At 39.9% G+C, this 26,289-nt stretch overlaps 1 protein-coding gene across 1 annotated transcript in view; it reads left to right on the top strand.

Annotated features, from left to right (window-relative positions):
* The first annotated feature begins 568 nt into the window (after positions 1-568).
* LOC135463461 (S1 RNA-binding domain-containing protein 1-like) overlaps positions 569-26,289 on the top strand; it is a 28,831-nt gene continuing 3,110 nt past the window's right edge. The window contains exons 1-19 of the mRNA XM_064740720.1: positions 569-657; positions 2,263-2,482; positions 2,515-2,686; positions 3,401-3,518; positions 4,239-4,377; positions 6,414-6,510; positions 6,846-6,886; positions 8,713-8,813; positions 10,824-11,029; positions 12,435-12,592; positions 13,709-13,805; positions 15,182-15,283; positions 17,426-17,517; positions 18,628-18,710; positions 21,097-21,203; positions 21,769-21,945; positions 23,969-24,166; positions 25,370-25,455; positions 25,967-26,065. Of these exons, the coding sequence (XP_064596790.1) occupies positions 2,281-2,482; positions 2,515-2,686; positions 3,401-3,518; positions 4,239-4,377; positions 6,414-6,510; positions 6,846-6,886; positions 8,713-8,813; positions 10,824-11,029; positions 12,435-12,592; positions 13,709-13,805; positions 15,182-15,283; positions 17,426-17,517; positions 18,628-18,710; positions 21,097-21,203; positions 21,769-21,945; positions 23,969-24,166; positions 25,370-25,455; positions 25,967-26,065 (2,275 nt within the window). The 5' untranslated portion in view covers positions 569-657; positions 2,263-2,280. The remainder of the gene's footprint in view (positions 658-2,262; positions 2,483-2,514; positions 2,687-3,400; positions 3,519-4,238; positions 4,378-6,413; positions 6,511-6,845; positions 6,887-8,712; positions 8,814-10,823; positions 11,030-12,434; positions 12,593-13,708; positions 13,806-15,181; positions 15,284-17,425; positions 17,518-18,627; positions 18,711-21,096; positions 21,204-21,768; positions 21,946-23,968; positions 24,167-25,369; positions 25,456-25,966; positions 26,066-26,289) is intronic.

The following is a 26,289-nucleotide window of genomic DNA, read 5'->3' on the forward strand; positions in this document are numbered from 1 at the left end:
ACTTCCTTATAGTGTTTTCTTAGTCTGCATTTTACACCATCAGTATATGTGGATTTTAGCTGGGTTTCAATTCAAGACTAGTAAGTTTGTGCAAATTTTTGTCTCAAATTACAGTACCCTGACTGGTGGAACCAAATGTTCCGGTACACGGTAAAAGGCTTTCTAAAAATCCGAATTGAAAGACTTTTGCTGATTCAGACCTGAAATAATGGAATCTCTTCTGTCGGATTAAGTCGATAGGAATTGAATGGGTGAATTACGTCCTTAGATAATTTTCTTTCGGAATAGTGGTGCGAAACAGTGTGTTGGGAACAAATGTCGTCACAACAGTTCTGTCCTTGGGAGCTGATACAGAAACTTATTTTTTTTACTTAATTATTTTTTTTTATTTAATTCATTCATTGATTTAATTTTTTATTTATTTATTTTATTCACTTTTTTGTAATCATGCATAACAGAGCATGCCAGTTCTAGATGGTCAGACAATGAGAAATGCTGCAATGCTGCAAGTTCTATCTGGCACACAAGGTTACTTCCCTTGATCAAAAGTCTTTGGTGAAGGAGATATTTTATGTACAACTGTGACAGAGGCAGTGAAATATTAAAGCAAAGTTTTAAGGCTAGAAGTAAATTCAGCTTTCCCTCTCTGAGACAAGGGTGGGTGGTTATCTTCTGACTCACGTTTGGTGTTGTGTTTTGCAAAGAGAGAAGAGTGTTGTTCAAATATTTTTGGTACATAATAACTTGAAGAGAAATGTGCTGTAGCGAAAACTGGACCACCTATGGTCTTCATAATAGGATACATGTCACTTAGTTATACGTCACTGAACAACATTGGTTACGTGTTTACAGTGGATAGCAGTCGGAGAAATGTGACTGCTTAGATGTAGTGGTAAAAACAGAAAAGCCAACAAAGTGGTCAGACATTTTGTAACCTAATCTTACCTTTATCTACTTGCAGTCATCATAGTGCAAAAGCATAGGCACTCAGAAAAAAAACTCAGAGCATGTTTGACGTTTCAATATTTCACCAAAACTTTGTTTATCATCTTTGGGATACACATTAAGTCACGCAAGTAGCAAGTATAGCTCGGTTACTAAAACAAACAAAAGAAGGCTCAACAGGGTTGGATTGAGGAATTCAGGATTGAGCGGGGTTGTTAAAATAACATCTTTCATTGTAATGAGGAAAAAAAAAAACAGCTTGCAGGATATGCTAATGAGATAAAGCAAAAGATAGATGTACTGCTGTAGAAAATAAGTTAATGACACATAGCAAAGGGTAATCTGCAATTCAGAAGTGGTTAAAGATGAATGTAGCAGTGGCAGTCCATTGAGCACAAGAACATATACATGTATGCAGGGCAAGTATAGTGTCAGCAGATTAACTTAGACTAACTTAGGGGCCTCCGTGGCTCAGTTGGTTAACGCACTAGCACAGCATAATGACCCAGGAGCCTCTCACCAATGCGGTCGCAGTGAGTTCAAGTCCAGCTGATGCTGGCTTCTTCTCCGACTGTACGTAGGAAGGTCTGCCAGCAACCTGCACATGGTCATGTGTTTCCCCCTAGCTCAGCCTGGTTTCCTCCCACCATAATGCTGGCCGCTGTCGTATAAGTGAAATATTCCTGAGTACGGCATAAAACGCCAATCAAATAAATAACAACAACGTACTACCTCCATATGTTATATTCCGGACATTCATTCGGTTGGTAGACAGTCAGCCAACAAGGTAAATGTTATGTAAGGAAAGAGACCATTTAGCTTGCTGAATTAAACTTGGGAGAAAATAAAAAAAGAGTGAAATTAAAACTATATTTTAGTGACTGTTTTGATTTATTTTAGTTTTATTTTGTTTTTCCTTTTCTGTCACCTGGAGAAAACAACCACACCACACTTCATGGCATTTCTTTCTCTTTGATATTGTTCTGTTTTCTCTTTGCATTCTTTTAAATCAGTGTTACCATTATCTCTATCAGTCTTATGCCAAGTCTTTGGGTTCACTCATTCTGAGATGGAGATGAAATATCAGGTCTGTATATTACTGCACACTTGCCTTGAGACAGTTCTAAGTGGCATTAAAGCAAGGAACGACCATATTTTACATGTGCAAGGGGCTCATTTAATGGTGAAAGCGGCTCATTGAATGACTAGTATCTTAAGCATTATCAAAAAATCATATTTCATATGTTTGCTCACAAAGGAAATTTGCCAAGCATTATTTGATGTCAATAAAAAGTGTTAAATTTCAATTATTTGCAGATTTTTTTGCAAGTCGACATGACGGAAGTTCCCTCCCCTAGTTGGGATATCGCCGAGGTGGTCGCAGAGAGGATGAACATAGACCACCGGGTGTCTATGAATGTGATTGACTTGCTGGAGAAGGAGAATACGATTCCGTTTATCGCACGCTACAGACGAGAACAGACTGGTATGATGGATGTTGACAAGCTGAGAGAGGTTCACAATCTCCTGGAAGAATTAAGGTAAGCATAATGTGATTTACTGAACAAAACTTTCACCACACGATACTGTACAAATACTGCAGGGTATCTAACAGAAAGGTAGGTACTGTACTGTACCATGCAGTTTTGATTCCGTTTATCGCACGCTACAGACGAGAACAGACTGGTATGATGGATGTTGACAAGCTGAGAGAGGTTCACAATCTCCTGGAAGAATTAAGGTAAGCATAATGTGATTTACTGAACAAAACTTTCACCACACGATACTGTACAAATACTGCAGGGTACAGCCTGAGGTCGTGTCTTTCTAAGTAAAGCCGGGGACGCATAGTATGCCCAGTTCTTGTACTGGCAGTACATTCATGTAGCTTAGTGGGAATTTCCCATTTTTTCAGATTGTAGATTGCTGGGTTCCTGTCCTTGTAAATGTCTATTTTGGAGCATGTATTTTTCTTCTGCCTATATTACATTAGCATCATATTTTAATACTCTGTTTAAAATTGACCTTTTGATACTTGCAGGTCTTCATTAAGTTGTACTGAGTTTGTAATAGTAGGTATATCAGATTACAAGGGTTGCTTTTATTTATTTATTTATTTATTTATGTATTTATTTATTTATTTATTTATTTATTTATTTGATTGGTGTTTTACGCTGTACTCAAGAATATTTCACTTATACAACGGCAGCCAGCATTATGGTGGGAGGAAACCAGGCAGAGCTGGGATGAAACCCATGAACATGCGCAGGTTGCTGACAGACCTTCCTATGTACATGAGCTGGACTTGTCCTCACGACTTAGGCTTCTTCTAAAACCAAGAAACCTATGGATGGTTGTAATGCTGGCTGCTGTCGTATAAGCGAAATATTCTTGGGTACGACATAAAACTCCAATCAGATAAATAAATAAAAAGTAAGATTTTTTCTCTGTTTAGGTCTGTTCGAACAAAGATAAAATCTGTTGCTCAGTCGATAGAAAAAGCAGGAAAGCTGTCCGAGGAGCTGAAGACGCTGTTGGCATCATCTCAGAGTCTGCCAGAGATTGAACATCTGGTGAGTTAGCATGTAACATTTGTATAAAAGGGAGGTCAGATAACAAATAAGATAAGTAATTTAGGAAGAAAACCACTTTGAATGGCCATAATCATCTTTTTCTGCCGTGCTTGTCAACTCCATAAATCAAGTTTTAATGAGGAATTCCTGAAAGGCCAGCCAAGGGTTATGGTTGAAAGGTAGAAAGTAGTTCATGTTAGGTAAGCAGAAACTTGCGCATCTTCTGGTTGTAGAAATAACTTACGCCTGATTGGTTAAAGCAGATAAGATGAATGTGCTTTTGATTTTCTCAGTGTGTACAATTTTAATTACTTTGATCTTCGATATCTCCAGTGTGGAACATCACATAAATAAAAAGTTACGCTTTTTAAGCTTCCTGTGGGATATTTTATCAATGCACATACATGTATTCATTTTGTCTCGTGTTGTTCTCTCTTTTAAAAACCTTGAGAGCACAGAAAACCGTCATCTATTAGACCAATATTGGGAACAGGCATAAAAACCAATCAATTAATTAATTAGTTTTTAGACCAATTAAGATTATATCAAGACACACCTGTATTTATTTGAAATGTTTTGACTGGTAGAGTGCCAGGGTCATACCTACGATTCTAAAATTTTCTTGCCCCACCTAAGTAAAATCTTGTGATTAGTAAGTACCTATGCCATTTGGTGAACATCTGGTGAACATCTGGTGAACATCTGGTGTTTCCATTTCAGTATGCACCATATAAAGAGGGAAGCAAAGGAACACTGGCTGCAAGAGCCAAGGAACTTGGACTTGAGCCATTGGCCCTGAGTGTGCTTAATGACCCTAATCGGGTCAATTTCAGTTCCTGGATCAAACAAGGGAAGAAAGGTTAGTGAGTTCAAGCTGTGCCATGTGTAAACAAAATATATATCAATGTTTTTATCTAATTTTTCTGAATTGTCCTACAACTTATTCTGAAAATTCCCAATTTTTTTTGTACAAAATGTCCAAAGAGTGGAACGGAGAGCCCTTTATTTTCCTTGTTTGCTCTTTTATTCTGAATCATTATCATGTATTTAGTACCATCAAAGGGAAATAATTTCATAATGATTTTTGATTCTTATTTTTAGAAGAATTCTTTTGACAGTTCTGTTATATAAGAAGACAAAGAAAAAACCAATATGAAGATTGTGTACACACATGTAGAGTTTATGCTGTGGCCTTGGTTATGGTGCTTACCTTTTAGTCATTACAACAAACAAGACGTGGGTTCAATCCCAGCCTTGGACAGGTAGTTCCGTCACTATCATAGTTCACTGTAGTCTTGGTGACAGTAAGCATTGGACAATGATTGTAAAAATACACAGTCGAACGTTAGTTGAAGACTTCTTCCACTGGTATGGTATGGATATCTGTGCATCACCTGTAGAAAAGACTACCAGTAACTTGCCTGGGAACTGCAGTTTTCTCCATCCATCCAACTGACCACCTTCGTTTAAGGACAACATTCTTCCATACGGCTTTAGGCTCATACTTGTATATGTACATATTGATTCAGTGATATTAATGACGATATCTTGACAATACAACATACATGTCAAAGGTTTCACAAGCTTTCGATCCTCTTGTCAGGGTTTTGTTGAAACCTTTAATGTTTCCATGGTGATGCCTTGACGTCTTCATCATTACAAAATTGGCATTAAATAAATCTATGGCATTAAATAAAACTTTGGGTAATGGTCTTTTTGAGTCGTGTCAAATTCATTATCTTTGTCAAGGTTGTAGTTAACCGGAACTGTTCTGTCTCAGTCGTGGTCATTTTGATCTATATCTATCACACGCATTCAATACCATGAATGGTAAAATGAATTTTAAGAGAGAAAAATTTTTGTGGATATGTTTTTACAAAAATCCTTTTGACATTTAGGACATTTTTGCTTTGTATGAAAACTAAAACAGAAATTAAAATCAGTTTTGTTAAAAATTAGGAGTGTGGAAAGTTTGACAGTGACTTGCCAAAAGATGATGGTTTTATCCCTGGCACTGGTCTGTCCTAGATCTATAAACCTGACTGTCATTGTCTTTGGGAAAAATCCTTGAGTATATTGAGTATAGCCGACGTGGCGTTAAGCCATAGACAACTTCACACATTAAAGGTTTCAACAAAACCCGGACAAGATTATTATTGACAATAATAATATAATAACAGTTGATCTGAGGGAAATCAATTAGCTACAAAACCTATCTTCCTCGAGTCCCTCAAGCAAACACACACATTTACACAAAAAGTTATTTACTTGTATATAAAATAGATGTAAAAAAAACAGATGAATTTGATTACAAGATAATTACCAGATACATACAATGTAGTGTATCGTAGACAACTTCACACTTCATCAACAGATACATATTTTGACATAATAAACATTTCTATTTATTTTTTTGGTGGGGGGGGAGGGGAAACATTGACATTCTGTGATTGATTTCTTAACATGTACAGGGAGTCTGTTCCACAGTGTCACCCCCAGAATATGTAAAGGAATTTTTAAAGGGCTTTAATTCCAGGTTTAGGGATTTGAGGTTCATGGATGTGGTAGATCAAAGGTCATGTAATCAGTAAATGAATGATACTAGGTGTAATGGCCTCTTCATTATCTTAGTCAAGGCTGCGTAATTCTTCAAACTTTTTCACATGTTTGCAAGGTGTTTATTCAAGCATATTCTGAAGGCATTATTCTGTGTAGAATGGTTAAATTACACTTTTTGTGAAGCCCTGAAATTAGCTAATCCAACCAATGTAGTTTTGTCTCCAATGTCAACTTAAAAATGTGTATAAATTGGACTTAAAATTGCTCTTTCACATGTGAAAAGATTGAGGAAATAGGATAAAAGAAACTGACATGTCCCAATGTATTGTTCAACAGGTTTGTCTTCAAAAGAGGAAGTCGAAACTGGAGTCATTAATATTATAGCAGATTTTTTCTCCAAACACAAAGATGTCATGGACCTTCTGCGAAATTTGTGAGTGAATTCTTTTGTCAGATATTAAATATTTGAAGAGACAGTTTAAAATTTTGTATACATTGGCTTTATTTATAAAATTCTTGAAACTGGACCTATACAAAGTAGTATTCAGCCTCTGCAGAAATGACAAAGAGAGCCTTGGGGTTTTGTGAGTGGGTGAGTGACAGATTATGGACAGGCGTCTAACTCTTGTTTGGTTTCTTGATTTTACTCAAGTATATTCGCCAGTTTTTAACTCGAATCGGAGGATAAATCACCTGTAGTCTTTCCGATTTTACATGGTAATGCACAAATTCATAAGGTCTCACCTATTTAAATTGTTGTTTTTACAGGCAGAATAAATCTTTTTCTAATAATGTCAAAAGAGCATATGGTAACCCCTCCTCTCAAAATCTCCAGCCATATGTGGGAAGGTTTGCCAGGATGGTCGTGTGTTTCCCGAGTTCTGTTCAGTTTCTTCCCATATATAATGGTGGCTGCTGTTGTATAAGTGAAATAGTCTTGAGTACAACCTTAAATACCAATCAAATAAACAAATAAATAAATCAAAATAGTGTGGCTCTTCTGAGATTTTCATGGAAGTGGAATAACTGCTTATGGTACATATATCTATGGGTTCAAGCCTTTCAGTTTGAAGCCCTGTTGTTATTGTAAGAGCATTGTTCTTCACGAAACTTCAGTATGTTTTAGGGTATGAGTTGAAGTTGTGCAAACTTTTGGGCCGATTCTATCACTGACTTGGCAGCCATATTTGATTTTAATAAAAATGCTGTCAAATGAAACTCCTTTTTGACAAATGAATCTACTGACATAAAAAATAGTGCAGATTATTTTTCAAAATTTGTAGGTTTTTGATTTTTGATTTTTATGCAAATTAATCTTATATTTGAAAATTATGCGAAAGTAGGTTAATTTTGATAAACATTTAAAATAACCAGAATAATGCTTTATCTGTTATAGTTTGATGTCAGGGTCACAGATCTGCAATTGGATTTTCACTGTTACGTGTGGTTTTCATGCAAATAGCAACAAAATTTTACAAAATTGTTCGAAAAGCTCTGTCTACTCAACATGGGGGCTTCATGCAAAGCCACTTTCTTTAATGACTTTTTTTATATTTGCTATTACTTTTACCAGTAGAATTTATACAGGACCTACAGAGTTTTCTGTTATGAATGTGCGCATTTTCGAATCCGTTAGTAAAATATTCAAGTAGAACTAAAAGAAATAATACTGCAAAATGTTTTTGGACTTCATGGTGTGACGTGTTTAAACTGATGAATTTGCATAGTGACTTTAACTGGATTAACACTCCACTATAAATGCGCCCGGGTATAGGCCTGAAACTACTTAACATTGGAGCTCAGTGCAAGACTGCACGAGTCTGAAGACTGCATGAGTCTAAAGACTGCAGTTTAACATGGGCATGGACTCAATCTTGCAACAGTGTATTGGGTTTGTCTTTTTTTTTTTGTGCTGTCAAAGCCACAATATTTGTATGCTTGTTTTCAGAACTACACTTGGTGAACATAACACCTGGATATCTCGAGTTCAAATCCAGTATATCCCTTTTGTTGTTTTTTTTTCTCACTTCTCACTTTTTGTTGTGTTTTTTTCACTTTCTTCACATTGTTGTTTGCAACAATGTCTTCTTTCTGTTATTAGCTGTGTATAGCAGATCAAAAGTACAATCCAACGCTGTAGGTACAAGTATCTGATTACAGTATGTCGTTTATTTTCTCTGATCTAATTTTTCTAACATAAGAATGGCAATTTTGACCAGTATTACATTCCAGTGTGACTGCTGGTGGTACACAAATAGATTAGGAAATTAGCTCGAACCCCAATGATGCGGTGATATCGGTAACTTCTTTATTACCTTTTTAAATTATTCGATCAAAATTGGAAAACTTGTATCTCCATTGCACATAATGCTACTGATGTTATGTTCATAGCACCATTTGATATTCAGCTGCATGTAGAAAGAAGTGACCATAGCCACCGGAGAAAACAGCTTGGACCCTGGAAATGCTGTTCACTAACAGCTTTACTATCATAGAAATATTAATATAATATTATTATATAACTTATATAATATCATATATAAGTTATTGTATCGTGTTTGAGATGTTTGTGTTTGATTTTTTCCAGGATAAGCTCATACAATGGAGAGTTGGAAACAGCCCAGGTAACCAAAAGCAAAAAAAACGGAGGAGAAATCTGAGAAGACAGACAAAAGTTACAAATACGACCAGTATATGAATTTTCGGTGTAGGATAGATTACCTAAAGCCTCATCAGGTAAAGTGGACAGTACTCTTTGTTCGGTTTTGTTTTTTTGTTTGTCAGTAGACATTTTTTGACCATTATGGTTGTATTTTTTATCAGTGGTCTGAAAACATCATTGACCAATCAGTGAGATGACGTGGAGTGGTCCGGGGGAGGTTCTGTATCAGTCATTGAATAAAATAAGATCAACCAGTGAAAACCATTATACTTTTTTCAGACTTCCCACGGCAGTTGTATAGTGTTGTATTTCCAACTTTTAATTGCCACTCAGTGGCCGTAGACGCAAGGTAACGCCAGACAGTGTAGGTTCCATCACACCAGTTCGTGATGAGTATAGAAGATTATGCAGGGGCCTATGGTAAATACAAATGAAACATTCTAGCTCAGATGTAGTTGTATCAGACATATGTATTAGCGTAACTAAAGCTTGCAAACGAACACAGTTCCCTTACACACTAACAACCCTTCTTGCACACTATTAAACACTCTCCTCTTGTACATTACCCTTTGCACACTAACTCACCTCCTTGCACACTAAATCACCCCCTTGCATACTAACGCACTCCCCTTGCACACTAACACATACCCCTTGCTCACTAACTCACCCCTTGCACACTAACTCACGTCTTGCATACTAATGCACTCCCCTTGCATACTAACACAGTCCTCTTGCACACTAAAATTGTCATATTGAATAATGATAGTAAACTCTCACACTAACATACTCCTTTTACACACCAGCCCACTTCTCTTACACACTCGCCTAGCATAATAGCACACTCTCCTTGTACACTAAAACTCTCCCCTTCCACACATGGACAGTTCCATCGCACATGCACACTCTCCTGGCACACTAAAACTCTCCCCTTCCACACAAGCACAGTTCCATCGCACATGCACACTCTCCTTGCACACCAAAACTCTCCCCATCCACAAAAGTACAGTTCCATCACACATGCACACTCTCCTTGCACACCAAAACTCTCCCATTCCACACAAGTACAGTTCCATCACACATGCACACTCTCCTTGCACACCAAAACTCTCTCCTTCCACACAAGCACATTTCCATTGCACATGCACACTCTCCATGCACACCAAAACTCTCCCATTCCACACAAGTACAATTCCATCACACATGCATGCTCTCCTTGCACACCAAAACTCTCCCCTTCCACACAAGCACATTTCCATCGCACATGAACACTCTCCTTGCACACCAAAACTCTCCCCTTCCACACAAGCACAGTTCCATCACACACGCACACTATGCTGGCACACCAAAACTCTCCCCTTCCACACAAGCACATTTCCATCACACACGCACACTCTCCTGGCACACCAAAACTCTCCCCTTCCACACAAGCACATTTCCATCACACATGCACACTCTCCTTGCACACCAAAACTCTCCCCTTCTACACAAGCACATTTCCATCACACATGCACACTCTCCTTGCACACCAAAACTCTCCCCCTCCACACAAGCACATTTCCATCGCACATGCACACTCTCCTGGCACACTAAAACTCTCCCCTTCCACACAAGCACATTTCCATCGCACATGCACACTCTGCTGGCACACCAAAACTCTCCCTTCCACACAAGCACATTTCCATCGCACATGCACACTCTGCTGGCACACCAAAACTCTCCCCTTCCACACAAGCACATTTCCATCACACATGCACACTCTCCTTGCACACCAAAACTCTCTCCTACCACACAAGCACAGTTCCATCACACATGCACACTCTCCTTGTACACCAAAACTCTCCCATTCCACACAAGTGCAGTTCCATCACACATGCACACTCTCCTGGCACACCAAAACTCTCCCATTCCACACAAGCACATTTCCATCGCACATGCACACTCTCCTTGCACACTAAAACTCTCCCATTCCACACAAGCACATTTCCATCGCACATGCACACTCTCCTTGCGCATAAGGACAGTCCAATTACACAGCCCACTTATACAATTCACTTAATACACAGTCAACTTTTTATTGTATGAAGGTTTTGGCCATCAATAGAGCAGAGTCAGAGAAGGTCATCAGTGTCAAGGTCACATTTCCTGAGAAGGTCAAGGCCACGTACAGCCGTTTCTGCGAAAGACGCTGGATTAAACCACATAGCAGTGACAAGATTCAACAGCTGGTGAGGAAAGGTATCGATCAGGCGTTTTCTCGTCTCATCCATCCTCTCCTGTGTCGACGGGCAAGGTATGAGTCAACAGAATTGATCTTCACAGCATACTCCTCACAGCACATGCGTCGCGCTCTACGTTTGCTTTACATCACTGCCATCACAAGCAAATTTTGTACAGAAATCTTGAACAGCATTATGTTCACTCGGGATAGGGTCATGAGGCAGGATGTGATTTCAGAAAGTACAAATTGTCTGTCTTAACTTACCTTTCTATTAATACTTCATGCATATACATTCTCTTTGTCTAAAGTATGTTCAACATGATTCTGATGATTGTACAGTTTTATTGATGAACACAGATAATAGGTCACCATTGGTGAGGCTAAGTCTGAACAACCCCAGGGACTGAAAAATTTGACCACAGCTGAGTGTGTTGTACTTAAATGTGTTTTCTGTTATAACATTTAAACCTTCTTGGTTGGGCTTAAACCCAGATGACCTTGTACCTTGGAGAGTACTGTTATGACAGGTTAACCATTTTGGTAGTTGTGGAACACAAACCATGCCAGAACTGTGTTGCTGACATGTGAGTTCACTTTACAGCTTCTGTACAGTGACCGAGAGGCTAGAACTTTGTCCTTATAACCAGCAGACTCATCGTTCATTTCCAACTTCATGCCTATGTCTTAGCAATCCTAGAAGAGTGCTCAGCAAAAGGGGTTAGGACAGATGTCAGTTTGCTGTGACTGGGAGGGGTGTCATGTGTAATTTTACTGTGGCTGTATGGGGCGTCATATGTGGTGTCTGTATGCTGTGACCAAGTGGGTGTCCTGTCTGGTGTCATTATACTCTGACTAGGTGGGGTGTCATGTCTGGTGTCTGTATGATGTGGCTTGGTAGGGTGTCATATCTGTTTTCTGTGTACTGTGACTGGGTGGGACACTATGTTGGGTGTTTGTATACTGTGACTAGGTGGGGTGTAATGTCTGGTGTCTGTAGGATGTGACTGGTAGGGTGTCATTCCTGGTTTGTGTATAATGTGACTGAGTAGGGTGCCATGTCTGGTGTCTGTGTGATATGACTGTGTAGGGTGTCATGTCTGGTGTCTGTATGATGTGGCTTGGTAGGGTGTCATATCTGTTTTCTGTGTACTGTGACTGGGTGGGACACTCTGTTGGGTGTTTGTATACTATGACTGGGTGGGGTGTCATATCAGTTGTCTGTATACTGTGACTAGGTAGGATGTCATGTCTGGTGTCTGTATAATGTGACTGGGTGAGGTGTCATGTCTGGTGTCTTTGACATGGTGTTTCACTGAAGCAGCACTGTAAGTATATTGGCATTGGGTCTGGCCTGCTTCAAGGATACACTGAATGTGATGTGATCAAAATAATGCTCAAAGTGGCAATAAATCTCAAGCAAAGAAACAAGTTAACAAATACTGATATCTTGTTTGTTTATGAATTTTTCATCTCTCAGAACAGACCTGACAAAGAATGCAGAGAAGGCATCTGTAGAAGTATTCACATCCAATTTGAAAAGGCTCTTACTTCAGCCTCCTGTCCGTGGAAAAGCTATCTGTGGTTTGGATCCTGGTTTTCGTAACGGATGCAAAATGGCCATTATATCTGCCACTGGTGAGAAAAATAAATTACTTTCCAATTTTTAGATTAGTTTTGGAGAAGTTGTCCTAGGTGTGATTAATCATTCATCTGGATGTTATCTGCAGTGTGATTGGATGAACTGCATGGGTGTTATCCATGCTGTGATTGGTCTGTGTGGATGTTATCCTTGCTGTGATTGGCTTGCCTGTATGGATGTTATCCTTGGTGTGATCGGTTTGTCTGTTTGGATGTTATACTTATGATTTTTTTTGTCTGTATAACATGTGTACTGAGTTATCCATGCTGTGATTGGATTGTCTGGATGTTATCTGTGCTGTGATTGGGTCGCCTGTGTGGATTTTATCCTTGTTGTGTTTGGTTTGTCTGTTTGGATGTTTTCCTCGCCATGATTGGATTGTCTGGAAGTTATCTGTGCTTGGATTGGATAATTTGTCTGGATGGTATGTGTGCTGTGATTGGATTGTCTGCATGAATGTTATTCGTGCTGTGAATGGTTTGCCTGTGTGAACTTTATTCCTGTTGTGATTGGATGTGAATAATGTGAATGGATTATCTGTCTTGATAGTATCTGTGCTGTGTTTGTCTGGGTCTTATTCTTGCTGTGATTGGATTGTCTGAATGTTATCTGTGCTGTGATTTGACAGTCTGTCTGAATGTTATCCATGCTGTGATTGGATTGTCTGAATGTTATCCTTGCTGTGATAGGATAGTCTGTCTGGATGTTGTGTGCTGTGATTGGTTGGTCTGTCTGGCTGTTATCCTTGCTGTGATTGGTATGTCTGTCTGGAAGTTATTCATGGCGTAATTGGTTTGCTTATTTATGACATAATTGGATTATCTCTCTGAAATTGGATTGTCTTTGTGCATGATTTGGTAACAGTAGTTGTTTGCAACAGTTTTTTGCCAAAAAAATTAAATATTTTTATTGTGACATAAAATACAGAACAGGTAAATCAGTAATCATATTTGTTTGTACATGTATCCAATTTTGACGGTAATACTTTCCCTGGGAAGCAATAGTGTGGCCAACTGTGCAGGTGTGCTTTCATTTCAAAAAGCTACAGTAAATTTACCTGAAAACTTATTATGTACATGTAGCAATATTGAGTCCTATTGATTTCTGTAAAGGTGAGATTCTCCACACAAATGTGTTGTACATCGTGGGGTGTAGAGGTGACCTGAACAGAGAGTGCAACAAGTTTAAACAAGCTTTAATCAAATACAGGTAAACCTTTAATATTAGATTGTGAAAAATGTGTTGCTTTTAATGTTCACGTAATGATACAAGTGATTTACACCTTGGAACATGATGTCAGCAGTTGATTGTCTAGCTTAGGTATGGAACCCAGTATTGCTGAAGTGGCATTAAGATATAGACAGTTTTACATTGGAAAGGTTAGGGACAACTTCAGAATCTAGCTTAAATCAAGTTAGACAAGAATGTGTATCTAGTAGATTGATCTAGTTTGGTGTGGGTTAACCTCATTTGGAGCTGAATCAGATAAAAGAATAGTTTGAACCACTCAGTACACAGTGGTTCAATCCCGGCATTATGAGAACATCCACATGGGGACCGTGGATAGCTTATTGACACCAAGACTATGAGAACATCCACAGGGGGACCATGGATAGCGTATTGACACCAAGACTATGAGAACATCCACATGGGGACCGTGGATAGCTTATTGACACCAAGACTATGAGAACATCCACATGAGGACCGTGGATAGCATATTGACACCAAGACTATGAGAACATCCACATGGGGACCATGCATAGCATATTGACACCAAAACTATGAGAACATCCACATGGGACCATGGATAGCATATTGACACCAAGACTGTGAGAACATCCACATGGGGACAATGGATAGCATATTGACACCAAGACTATGAGAACATCCACAGGGGACCATGGATAGCTTATTGACACCAAGACTATGATAACATGCACATGGGAACCATGGATAGCATATTGACACCAAGACTATGAGAACATCCACATGGGACCATGGATAGCATATTGACACCAAGACTGTGAGAACATCCACATGGGGACAATGGATAGCATATTGACACCAAGACTATGAGAACATCCACAGGGGACCATGGATAGCTTATTGACACCAAGACTATGAGAACATGCACATGGGAACCATGGATAGCATATTGACACCAAGACTATGAGAACATCCATATGGGGACCATGGATAGCTTTTTGACACCAAGACTATGAGAAAATCCACATGGGGACCATGGATACCTTATTGACACCAAGACTATGAGAACGTCCAAATGGGGACCATGGATAGCTTATTGACACCTAGACTATGAGAACAGGGGAAGCAGCTCTGTCTTTTATCCAAATTCCTCAACCTCTTTGCACATGAAAGAGTAATTTTCAGTGCAATTTACTTACATTTTTAAGTTGATATTGGAGACAAAACTACATTCCTGGTCAGATTGGCCAATTTTAGGGTTTCACAAGTAGCATAATATTATCAGTCTACACAGAATAATTGCCTCAGAACTTGTTTGTATAAAACACCTTGTGAACATGCAAAAAGGTTGAAGATTTACAGTAATTTTATTTTTTCAGGTGTAACATCATTGCCATAGGCAATGGCACAGCTTGTCGAGAGACGGAGAGAGTCGTCGCTGACTTGATCAATCAGATTCACCCTCTAAATGTAACATACTGGTAGGTAACACAGATGAAATGCTGTGGATTATTTAATTTTTTCTCGTTGATAAATATTATATTGTGGAATATAATATTTGTGACATATGTACTTGAATGCCGTAATGGTGGAAAACACGTGCACCTCACTGAATTCATATGTCTGCAGAAATTTCACTACGAGCATCGTCTATCACTTATTGTCACCAAGGCTTAATATGTAAAACAAGAAGTGTCCAGGATTGAACCATTCGCAAACTTTGTACAGAAATCTTGAACAATGCCAAGGTCACTGGGGTCAAGGTGATGAGACAGAAAGTGATGTCATAAAACACGGAAAACTCTGCCTTAACCTTTGTTTCTTGTAATGCTTTATACACTTGTATTTTCTTCATCTGAAGTATGTACAACATGATTCTATAATACACCTGGAATAATTGTATTTCTGAATGCTGAGTAAGTAGTTCTGCAGGAGGACACCTAAACAAGTCTGAAGCATCACACAAGCTCCAAAAGTCAAGCTTGTCTAGTGGTGGGTGACATTGCTGTAAAGCGATCGTAAGGAATAAAGGGTACAGGATTGAACCTCTTTTGTACATTCTGTGTCTCACGGCTGGGAATCATGCACTTTACTCAGCAAGTCAAACCCTTTTTAATCTGACTCTCAGTTCGTGTTCATTTGATGAGGATTTTATTTAATACTATGCTCCGGAATGTTACACCTACACAGTGGTAGTCAAAAACCTAGGAATAAATCAAAGGGCCAGAATGAAGTAAACTAAAGAGCAGGAATAGAATAAACCAAATGGCCAGAATGGAATAAACCAAAGGGTCAGAATGGAATAAACCAAAGAGCAGGAATGGAATAAACCAAAGGGCCAACATGGAATAAACTAAAGAACAGGAATGGAATAAACCCAAGGGCCAGAATGGAATAAAACAAAGAGCTGGAATGGAATAAACCAAAGGGCCAGAATGGAATTAACCAAAGAGCAGGAATGGAATAAACTAAAGGGCCAAAATGAAATAAACCAAAGAGCAGGAATGGAATACACCAAAGGGCTGAAATGGAATAAACCAAAGGGCCAGAATGGAATAAACTAAAGGTCCAGAATGGAATAAACCAAATGGCCACCAAAGGGCCAGAATGGAATAAACCAAATGGCCACCAAAGGCCCAGAATGGAATAAACCAAAGGGCCAGAATGGAATAAACCAAAGAGCAGGAATGGAATAAACCAAAGAGCCGGAATAGAATGAACTAAAAAGCCACCAAATGGCCAGAATGGAATAAGTCAAAGGGCCAGAATGGAATAAACCAAAGGGCCAGAATGGAATAAACCAAATGGCCACCAAAGATCCAGAATGGAATAAACTAAATAGCCACCAAAGGGCCAGAATGGAATAAACCAAAGAGCAGGAATGGAATAAACCAAAGAGCCGGAATAGAATAAACTAAAGAGCCACCAAATGGCCAGAATGGAATAAGCCAAATGGCCAGAATGGAATAAGCCAAAGGGCCAGAATGGAATAAGCCAAAGGGCCAGAATGGAATAAACCAAAGGGCCAGAATGAAATAAAAGACTGGAAAGACCATGTGACTAGTATACAAGCATGTAGTATACCAGCAACCACTTGTGGTCAACACACAAAAATCACCTTGCTACATGTATATGGCATAATTGTCTGGTTCTGGATCACATTACGATATTGACTGGTTCACTGCCACTGACATCAGATGGCGCTAAAAGCTTTGTGCCTGGTGCGGTGAAGTCATCACTAACCTTGGGTCATTGTTTCTGATGTGTTACAGTCACTGTGCTATTTGCGACGCTTTATTTATGTATCTTTGTGATGCCACAGTGGTGTTGTACATTGTCACATCAAATTCTAGCATTCACGCATCCCAAAAACTCCTATCATACACCATACTTCGTTGATAGGCTTCCACCAGCTGCGAACATGTTTATAAGTGACCAATCGTAGGGAAGATAGCTTTGTAATGTACCTGACGTTACATTCAAGCTACGCGGAATACGTGAGGGAACCAGACTAGTTATGATAATGTGGATAAACAAAATGTGGGGCTAATCCATGGTTTATGACAGGATCAAGAATAATCAGTGATTGCATAATTTTGTACAACTCAATGTTGTTGTTGCAGTATTGTCAATGAGAGTGGGGCATCAATATACAGCGTGTCCGACCAAGCCAAAAAAGAAATGCCGTCCCTAGATGTGAATCTCAGAAGTGCTGGTAAGTGACAGCAGAAATTGATATCAACTATTCCATCCTGTACCAAACAGTTCCCAGTATACCTTGCTTCCTCTCTGGCCTCCTCTCCGGTTGCACGTGGGAAGGTCTTGCAGCAGTGTGCAGTTGGTCATGGATTTCTCCTTTGCTCTGCTCGGTTTCCTTCCACCATAATGCCATCTGCCTTCGCATTCAAGAAATATTCTTGAGTATGGCATAAAAAAAACCAATCAAATAAATCCTCTCTGGTCATACATATAGTTGGGAAGGTCCAACAACTTGTGGATGATCGTGGGTTTTCCCCCGGGCTCTGCCTGGTAAGGTTCCACTATAATGCTTGAGTGTGGTGTGAAACATCAATCAAATAACTAAATAAAATGCCCATAGACCTTGGCCATCCAGCCATTGTCAAGGACAACAAACCTATAAACACTAACATTTCCGGTAAGCCATTGAGCAAACTTTCCCCAAAACTCTGAAGTTGCCCTTTATGGTGGAAGAATCAGTTAGAATCCAGCAACATGTGTCATTGGAGAAAAGCTGAACTTTAGGTGAAGTAAAGTGTTCCAGCTAAATCCGTGGCAAATTCCATCCCACACACGGTGAAGTTAATTTGTGTCCTTACCTGAACATTACAGTATAGTCTTCAAAATGGTACAAATTATTTTTTCAAATTGCATACAAATTTGTCGAGGATTTACGGTGTGTCAGATAGAGGGCCTTGGTGAACCGGATGGCTAGAGCGCTGACACTGCGATTTCCATTCCCTTGACCAATGATCTATGAGTGAATCCAGCTGTGGAATCAGGAGGTTTGTCAGGCACCTGCCAATGGTCGGTGGTTTATTCCAGGCACCCATAATCCTGACTGATGTTGTACAGGAGTACTGCATAGGTTCCTGAGAGTTAAACACCAATCAGGTTAAAATGTATGTGTATTATATGAATTAGATAATGGAATATATAAATATCAGGGAAGATGTTGCAATTCAGGGGAGTTCCACCCATCTAGATGTTTAATGTTTTTTTTAATTTCAGTTGGTTGCTCATCTTCAATTTTTTAACTCATTCTATTGTACACATCCAAGTAAGGTAATATTTTTTTGTCTGACAGTGTCAATAGCTCGCAGGCTACAGGATCCCCTGGCAGAGCTTGTGAAGATTGACCCTAAGCACATTGGTGTGGGAATGTATCAGGTGAGTGGTGGCACAGGTGTGGGAATGTATCAGGTGAGGGGTGGCACAGTTGTGAGAATGTATCAGGTGAGCAGTTGTACAGGTGTGGGAATGTATGAGGTAAGTGGTGACACAGGTGTGGGAATGTATGAGATAAGTGGTGACACAGGTGTCTGAATGTGTCAGGTGAGTGGTGACACAGGTGTGAGAATGTGTCAGGTGAGCGGTGGCACAGGTGTGAAAATGTACAAGGTGAGTGATGACACAGGTGTGAGAATGTATCAGGTGAGTGGTGGCACAGGTGTGAGAATGTATCGGGTGAGTGGTGACACAGATGTGTGAATGTACCAGGTAAGTGGTGACACAGGTGTGAGACTGTACCAGGTGAGTGGTGACACAGGTGTGTGAATGTATCGGGTGAGTGGTGACACAGGTGAGTGGTGACAGGTGTGTGAATGTACCAGGTAAGTGGTGACACAGATGTTTGAATGTACCAGGTAAGTGGCGACACAGGTGTGAGAATGTATCAGGTGAGTGGTGACACAGATGTTTTAATGTACCGGGTAAGTGGTGACACAGGTGTGTGAATGTATCAGGTGAGTGGTGACACAGGTGTGTGAATGTACCATGTGAGTGGTGACACAGGTGTTTGAATGTACCAGGTAAGTGGCGACACAGGTGTGAGAATGTATCAGGTGAGTGGTGACACAGGTGTGTGAATGTATCAGGTGAGTGGCGACACAGGTGTGAGATTGTACCAGGTAAGTGGTGACACAGGTGTGTGAATGTATCAGGTGAGTGGTGACACAGGTGTGTGAATGTATCAGGTGAGTGGTGACACAGATGTTTGAATGTACCAGGTAAGTGGTGACACAGGCGTGAGAATGTATCAGGTGAGTGGTGACACAGGTGTGTGAATGTACCAGGTAAGTGGTGACACAGGTGTGTGAATGTATCAGGTGAGTGGTGACAAAGGCTTGGGAATGTGTCAGGTGAGTAGTGTTACTTATTGTATGCCACACTTTTATAAAGCCACGCTGTACTACATCAAACTTTTAAAAAGCCACATTTACCAATGTCACCCTTTTAGAAAGCTTCTGTATACCACACCATCTGTGCAACACAATTTTAGAAAGCCGCACTGTACTGCATGCTTCTCATTTAAAATGCCATATTTACTGTATAATTAAAGACGTACAGCATAGAGAGTAAAAACAGAGCAGCAACGTGAGAGTGATAACTGGCAAATGATCACACGTATCCGTGAAATGCAGTATCAGTCAAGGTTTCATTCTAACTTTTCATGTAAAGGCTTCAGTGGTAGCAATCCACATATCCCTAACACCATGGCTTAAGCAGAATTAGGTAAAAATAAAAATGCAGTGATGTTAATTGCAATGTATTAAACGTCACTGGTCTAGAATTACTCAAAATGCTTTGTTGTCATCATATTTAACATACAATCACATTAAAACTTTTAGAAAGCCATACTTTCTGTATGCCATACTGTGTGAAATCCACACTTATTGTTGCCACACTCTTACAAGACCATGCTTGCCATACACAGCCACACTCACCATTGCCACACTCATACAAGACCGTGCTTGCCATACACGGTGCACACTCACCGTTGTCACACTCTTACAAGACCATGCTTGCTATGGAAGACACACACTTACTGTTGCCACACTCTTGCAAGACCATGTTGCTGTATGTGACATTTAAAAAAACATATTTTCTGCATGCCGCACTGTTAGAAAGCCATCGTGTACATGATGTATGCCATAATTTCTGTATGCTACACTTTTACACCATCGGTATATCTTTTACTAGTGGGGTTGCAATCACGCATACAGTGATGAAGTTTGAAAGATTAACAAGTAATTAATTGTCATGTCCCTTAAATAACAATGAAATCTTTGCCCTTTGTGGAAAAGATGGTCATATCTGTACATTTTTTGACAAAGTTACAAAGTTATCCTCATTTCCTATGTTTATATAACTTCTTTTCTTTACCTTTCTTAACTGAACTGACCTTTCTTGAGCAACCTGATCTTTCCTGACCCTTCTGACCTTTTTTAACTGAACTGACCTTTCTTGACTGAATTGACAATCCCTGACTGGATTGACCTTTCTTGACTCACCTGACCTTTCTTGATTGGATTGACCTTTCTTGACTGGATTGACCTTTCTTGACCGGATTGAACTTTCTTGACTCACCTGACCTGTTTCTTGACTCACCTGACCTGTTTCTTGACTCACCTGACCTTTCTTGACTCACCTTACCTTTCTTGACTCACCTTAACGTTCTTGACTGGATTGACCTTTCTTGATTCACCTTACCTTTCTTGACTCACCTTACCTTTCTTGACTCACCTGACCTTTGTTCACATTTCTTCACGTGTAGCACGATGTGTCTGACAGCCTCCTGCATAAAAGTCTGGACTCTGTGGTGGAGGAATGTGTCAGTTTTGTGGGTGTCGATGTCAACAGTGGCAGTGAATGTCTACTGAGGTAATAGCTTTTTTTCCCCTCCTTTTATTGCTGTCTTCATGAATTCGGTATCTTAAAATTCACACATTAGGCTGAATAAATACATTGGAAAAACATGAAAAAAGTGCCCTTGCTGTCTTATTCCTTTGTTGGCCCTAGCAGAAAAAATGTATTACTGGGCCTCTGTGTCCAAGGTGGTTAGTGTGCCAGCATGGCCCAATGACCCAGGAGCCTCTCACTAATGCTGTTGCTGTGACTTCAAGTCCATTTTATGCCTGTTTTCTCTCAGGTTGTGTGGGACGGTTTGCGAGGTGTCCTCCCACCATTATGTTGGCGGGTGTCGCATAAGGGAAATATTCTTGAGTATGGCGTAATAGACCAATGAAATAAAATTATGCACATTTTTAAGTTTATTTTGGTTGGGTTGGCCAGTTTCAGGGCTTCACAAAAAGTATAATAATAATTAAATAATGCCTGCAGAATACGCTGTATTTAACACCTTGCAAGAATGAGAAAAGGTTGATGAATTACAGTACCGGTATGTAAACAAACAATCCTCTTGACATTTTTGTGTTTTCGTCTGCAGACGTGTTGCAGGATTAACAGAGACAAGAGCCAAGAACATTGTTGCTTGGCGACAGACAAATGGGCCTTTCGTTAATCGGATGCAGATTAAACTGGTCAAAGGGATCGGAGAGAAGAGTTTTGTACAGTGTGCAGGTTTTGTACGAGTTCTGCCAGCTAACGAGGTCACTGGAGACAGGTGAGTGGCCAGGTTGCTACTACATCGATCCAATCAAATAAGTGCCTCCATATCATGTATGGAAGACCAGGGTTCAATTCTTGGTCCTGTCACACTCACAACTTTAAATTTGACAATGTTCGTACCAATATTTCCTAGCAAGTCCCCTACACACATGGGAATTTGCTGAAGTAAATAGTGGTCTGCCTAGCGTGTAACATATCTGGTCGCTTTGGTACTGGACATGTAGTGTATCTGTGGTATATGGGTTATGCCATACGAATCTCACCACTTTGGTGTCCTAATGCTTAGAGCGTCCGCCTCAAAGTCGTCAAACCAAGGCTCAAACCTAGGTCTGGTCCTACCAAAGACATCAAAAAGGGTACTTTTTGCTGCATTGTTTTGCGCTCACCACTACGAAGTTAGAGCATGGAAACAGGACTGGTTTGCTGGGTGTCAGTACAATGTGACTGGGTCTTACTTCAGTGATGGCAACTCTTTGGTGTGATGAACTCCCCTGCCAAAAGAAGACTCAGTATATGTACATGCAGCTAATGACTTGTCGTTGTCATGTGACTGAAAACTTGTTAAGTACAATGTTAAAACCCAAGCATGCATTCTACATAGACATACACTACAGATTTACAGAAAACCGCTAGAGGTGTGCTAATTACCAGCTAGTGGCTCACCACTGAGAACATTTGGCCTAGTCTTTCATATATATAATAATAATAATAATAATATCTTCATTTATCAAAGGTAGCTTGGTCAGTTTGTAATGAAACTGTTCTTCCCTGAGGCCTTCACAGAGAAAACAAATATATAGGACACATGTACTTCAGAGTCCAATCACAAAATACATCAATGTATATAAAACAAGTTAAACTACCATGTAGTTTGAAAAGAAAACCTGTATACATTCATACATACACACAAAGAACAGCATGACCAATAATGCTGTCCCTGCAACTGTCCCAACCAGCAGGAGAAGTAAGGTAGTGGGAGATGGCCCATTGCCAACCCCTTCCCGCCCCTCTCTGGTGGCTGGAACACCCTACACAGATGTACAGAGAAACAAACCTAGTGAATGGGGGGTAACAACTATTTTATATTGACAACTTCAAAAGGTGTGGTACCTGTATATCAAATATTAAGGGCTTGATTGTGGTACACTTGCACCAGTCTACATGCAAATGTACTGTAAGTCTTCAACCTTTTCGATCTCGAGAGGAATTTTGAGTACAATCACTGTGAAAATGACTCCAACATGAACTGTACTTGTCACTAAAGATGCAGGCTTCATAAAACTGTACACATTATTTTTCTACACCCCATAGCTCTCACAGAATGCTTTAAAATGTTGGTCACAGAGGTGGTTGAAAAGGTTGAAGAATTAGGGTATTTTTTCTCTACACTGTGAGACTGATCTGGCCAGCTTGTCGTGTTGTTTGATCACAAACAGAAGTCGCTTTGTTGAGGTAATGATATTAACATAGCAGCTGTAATATTCTTGAGTGCGGAGTAAAATACTGTTCCAGTGGGAACTGCCAAACATCTGGAAACACGCCTCCATTTTGTTGACGTCAACACTTTCATTTCACAGCTCAACACACTGACGTCATGTGGCTGTACGTGGAAGGTTTGCCAGCAACCTAAGGTTGGTCGTGAGTTTCCGACGGTTTCCTCCCACCATAATGCTGGTCGCCGTCATATAAGTGAAATATTCTTGAGTACAGCGTGAAACACCAATAAAATAAATAAATAAATAAATAGATAATGACATCATATTGTTAAAGACAAAGTGAACTTACAGTAGGAACCAATACAGTGCAACATTGTAGATTTTGCGCTGTAATCATGTCTTCCTGTAACCATGGCTTGGGTAATGGGGGTGGTGTGGTGGGGTGGGTGTGGTGGGGGTGGGGTGGTGTGGTGGGGTGGGGGTGGTGTGGTGGGGTGGGGGGGTCCTGCTTCACATGAGGACTACCTCAAACTGCCTCCCCGGTCATCCATTATTACGCTAATCAGTCTCTTTGTCTTCCAGCAACAACATCAAAACAGAGAAGATGAAGACAGAAGAGGATGTGGGTGAGAATGGAAGCAAAGCGTCTAAATTGGGGAAAAGAAAGGCCGTAGTGGAGCGGAAAGGACGTTCCAAAAAGGCAAAAGTTGATCTTGATTACAGTGAGAATCCATTGGACAGAACTTGTATACATCCAGAGTCCTACTCCATTGCTGAAAAGTGAGTCACATGACATAGTTTTAGCTGTCTACCTGTATTTGATAGAGTTTTAATAAGGGATACATATAAATCTACAAAAAAGTTTATCACCTCTTGTCTTGTGGAGTAAAAGTGGCTTTTAAACTACAGTTTCTGTAAGGCCCCAGCATTTAGTCCAGAAATTAAGCACAGGTAGCTTGCTGTGGTGATGTCACCGATGAAAGCTTTCAAAACAAATTTGATGGGCAGGGGAGGGAGATCCCAATTTGGGGGACACTAAGCTGGTGACACGTTTTCTGTGTATGTCATTTCCGAATATTTTGCCAAAAATAGAGGGGTTACTAACAAATGTAAAATAACAAATATTCTTCAAAAGTGACAATTTTTTCTCCATTTTTGGGCATACTTCTCTTCATATCCTTCAAATGCCATACCCACGTATTAATCTTTCACCTTTAATCACCGTCAGTTTCTCCATGAGTGGAGAAAATCAGGAAAAAACTGCCTGCTGATATGACAGCTGAAGTGACAGAACAGATCTAACCTGTATTTCACTTCTTTTTGAAACTTTGGGCCCTGACCTTTTCCATTTTATAAGACGGATCGGAAGCTAGAGACCACGTGATTTCCTTAGTAACAAAGAAAGAAAATGGTGAAGAAAGCAGTCACCCCAACGTTGTTGCACAGGAGAATGCCTATTTTTGAATAGCTGTCAGCGATCTTGTATCCGTTGGATTTGTATAATTTCCAGCTTTCCAGAAAAACTGAGTATTTCGGCACAGCTTTTGTGATGCTATTTTGTACAACTAGGCCTTACTGGTGGCTATTAAAGTGGCAACAAGTTACCTTTTCCTCAATGATTCAACATTGGGCAGTCATATTGTTTAGACACGAAAGTGTGGTCACATGATCCCGTCTTCTGACCCGTTTTTCCTTATTGTGTAATTGGATCAGCTTTCCAGTGCTTTTCCTTAAAGCGGCTAGCTTCGTCAGCACAATAATGGATTTCGACTGATGAGATCAGAGTTAAAATCCCATCCCAAAGAGGGAATCCTTCAGACAGATTCCAAACAGCGAGGGGATCTTGAAGAGAGAAGGGGTGTAATGGGAGCTCAGTTTTGCTAGGGGCAATTTTCTTTTTGTGGAGCGTTGGAGTTCCAGTGGTGTGCTGTGATTGACAGGTACCATTATCCTTACTCCATTGTCTTCTTGTCATTGTTTCAGGGTTTTACATGAAGCTGGCTTATCAGGGGAAGCAATCGGTGAAGAGAAGTTTGTTAAACAAATAAAGAAGTGGATGACCTCTGCTGGTAATAGAGAATTTTTCTCACATCAGTGATATCAGATCTCTCACTTCAGTTATGTCAAATTTTCTCACGTCAGTATTTTGTATAACAACTCTGTACATAGTACTGTATTTCACCTAAAGTTTTGGTATGTGCCAACGCACTATCAGAAGCACAGACCGTAAAGTCATACTTTCGATTCCAACTCTTAAGTTTTTGGATAAAAGTTAATCAAACTTCTCAACGAATTCTTACATGTATGTAGGGCGTGTAAGTCAATCGTCAATTCTCTTCTTTCATCCGTTACCAAGATTTCTTGAGAACAGGTTCAGTATCTTCATGAACTATGGTAGACATCATAAATGAACATAGTCTGAGAACATTTCTTTCTTTCCCCAAAAGATGGTGTTACCGGTACTGCTTTATGACAGAAATATTGTTGAAAGTAATTTTAATCCCCAATCCATCAGTCAAAGAAATATATTGTTACCTTCGAGTCTGTTGTTGTAATCCTATGTGGTAATTCTTGTAACAGGCATCGAGCCCTTAGCTGCCAAAATGGATGTAGGAGTTCCCACAATGCAACTCGTCTATGACGGCCTGACACAGTTAATGGAACATGACCTAAGGGCAGGTAAGCCTGTTTTACCATATAATACAAAAAATTGGCTGAGAGTTGTAAAATTTTTTGCTCAGTGCTTGAAGTGCCAAACTTATTTGATTGGTGTTTTTATGCCAGATTCAAGAATATTTCAGTCATATGATGGTGGGCAGCATTAGAATGGGAGGAATCCGAGCAGAGCCCAGGGGAAACACACAACAACCTGCAGGTTGCTGACAGACCTTCCCCATTTACAA

This window comes from Liolophura sinensis, chromosome 3 (genome assembly GCF_032854445.1).
Source record: "Liolophura sinensis isolate JHLJ2023 chromosome 3, CUHK_Ljap_v2, whole genome shotgun sequence".
Lineage (NCBI taxonomy): Eukaryota > Metazoa > Mollusca > Polyplacophora > Chitonida > Chitonidae > Liolophura > Liolophura sinensis.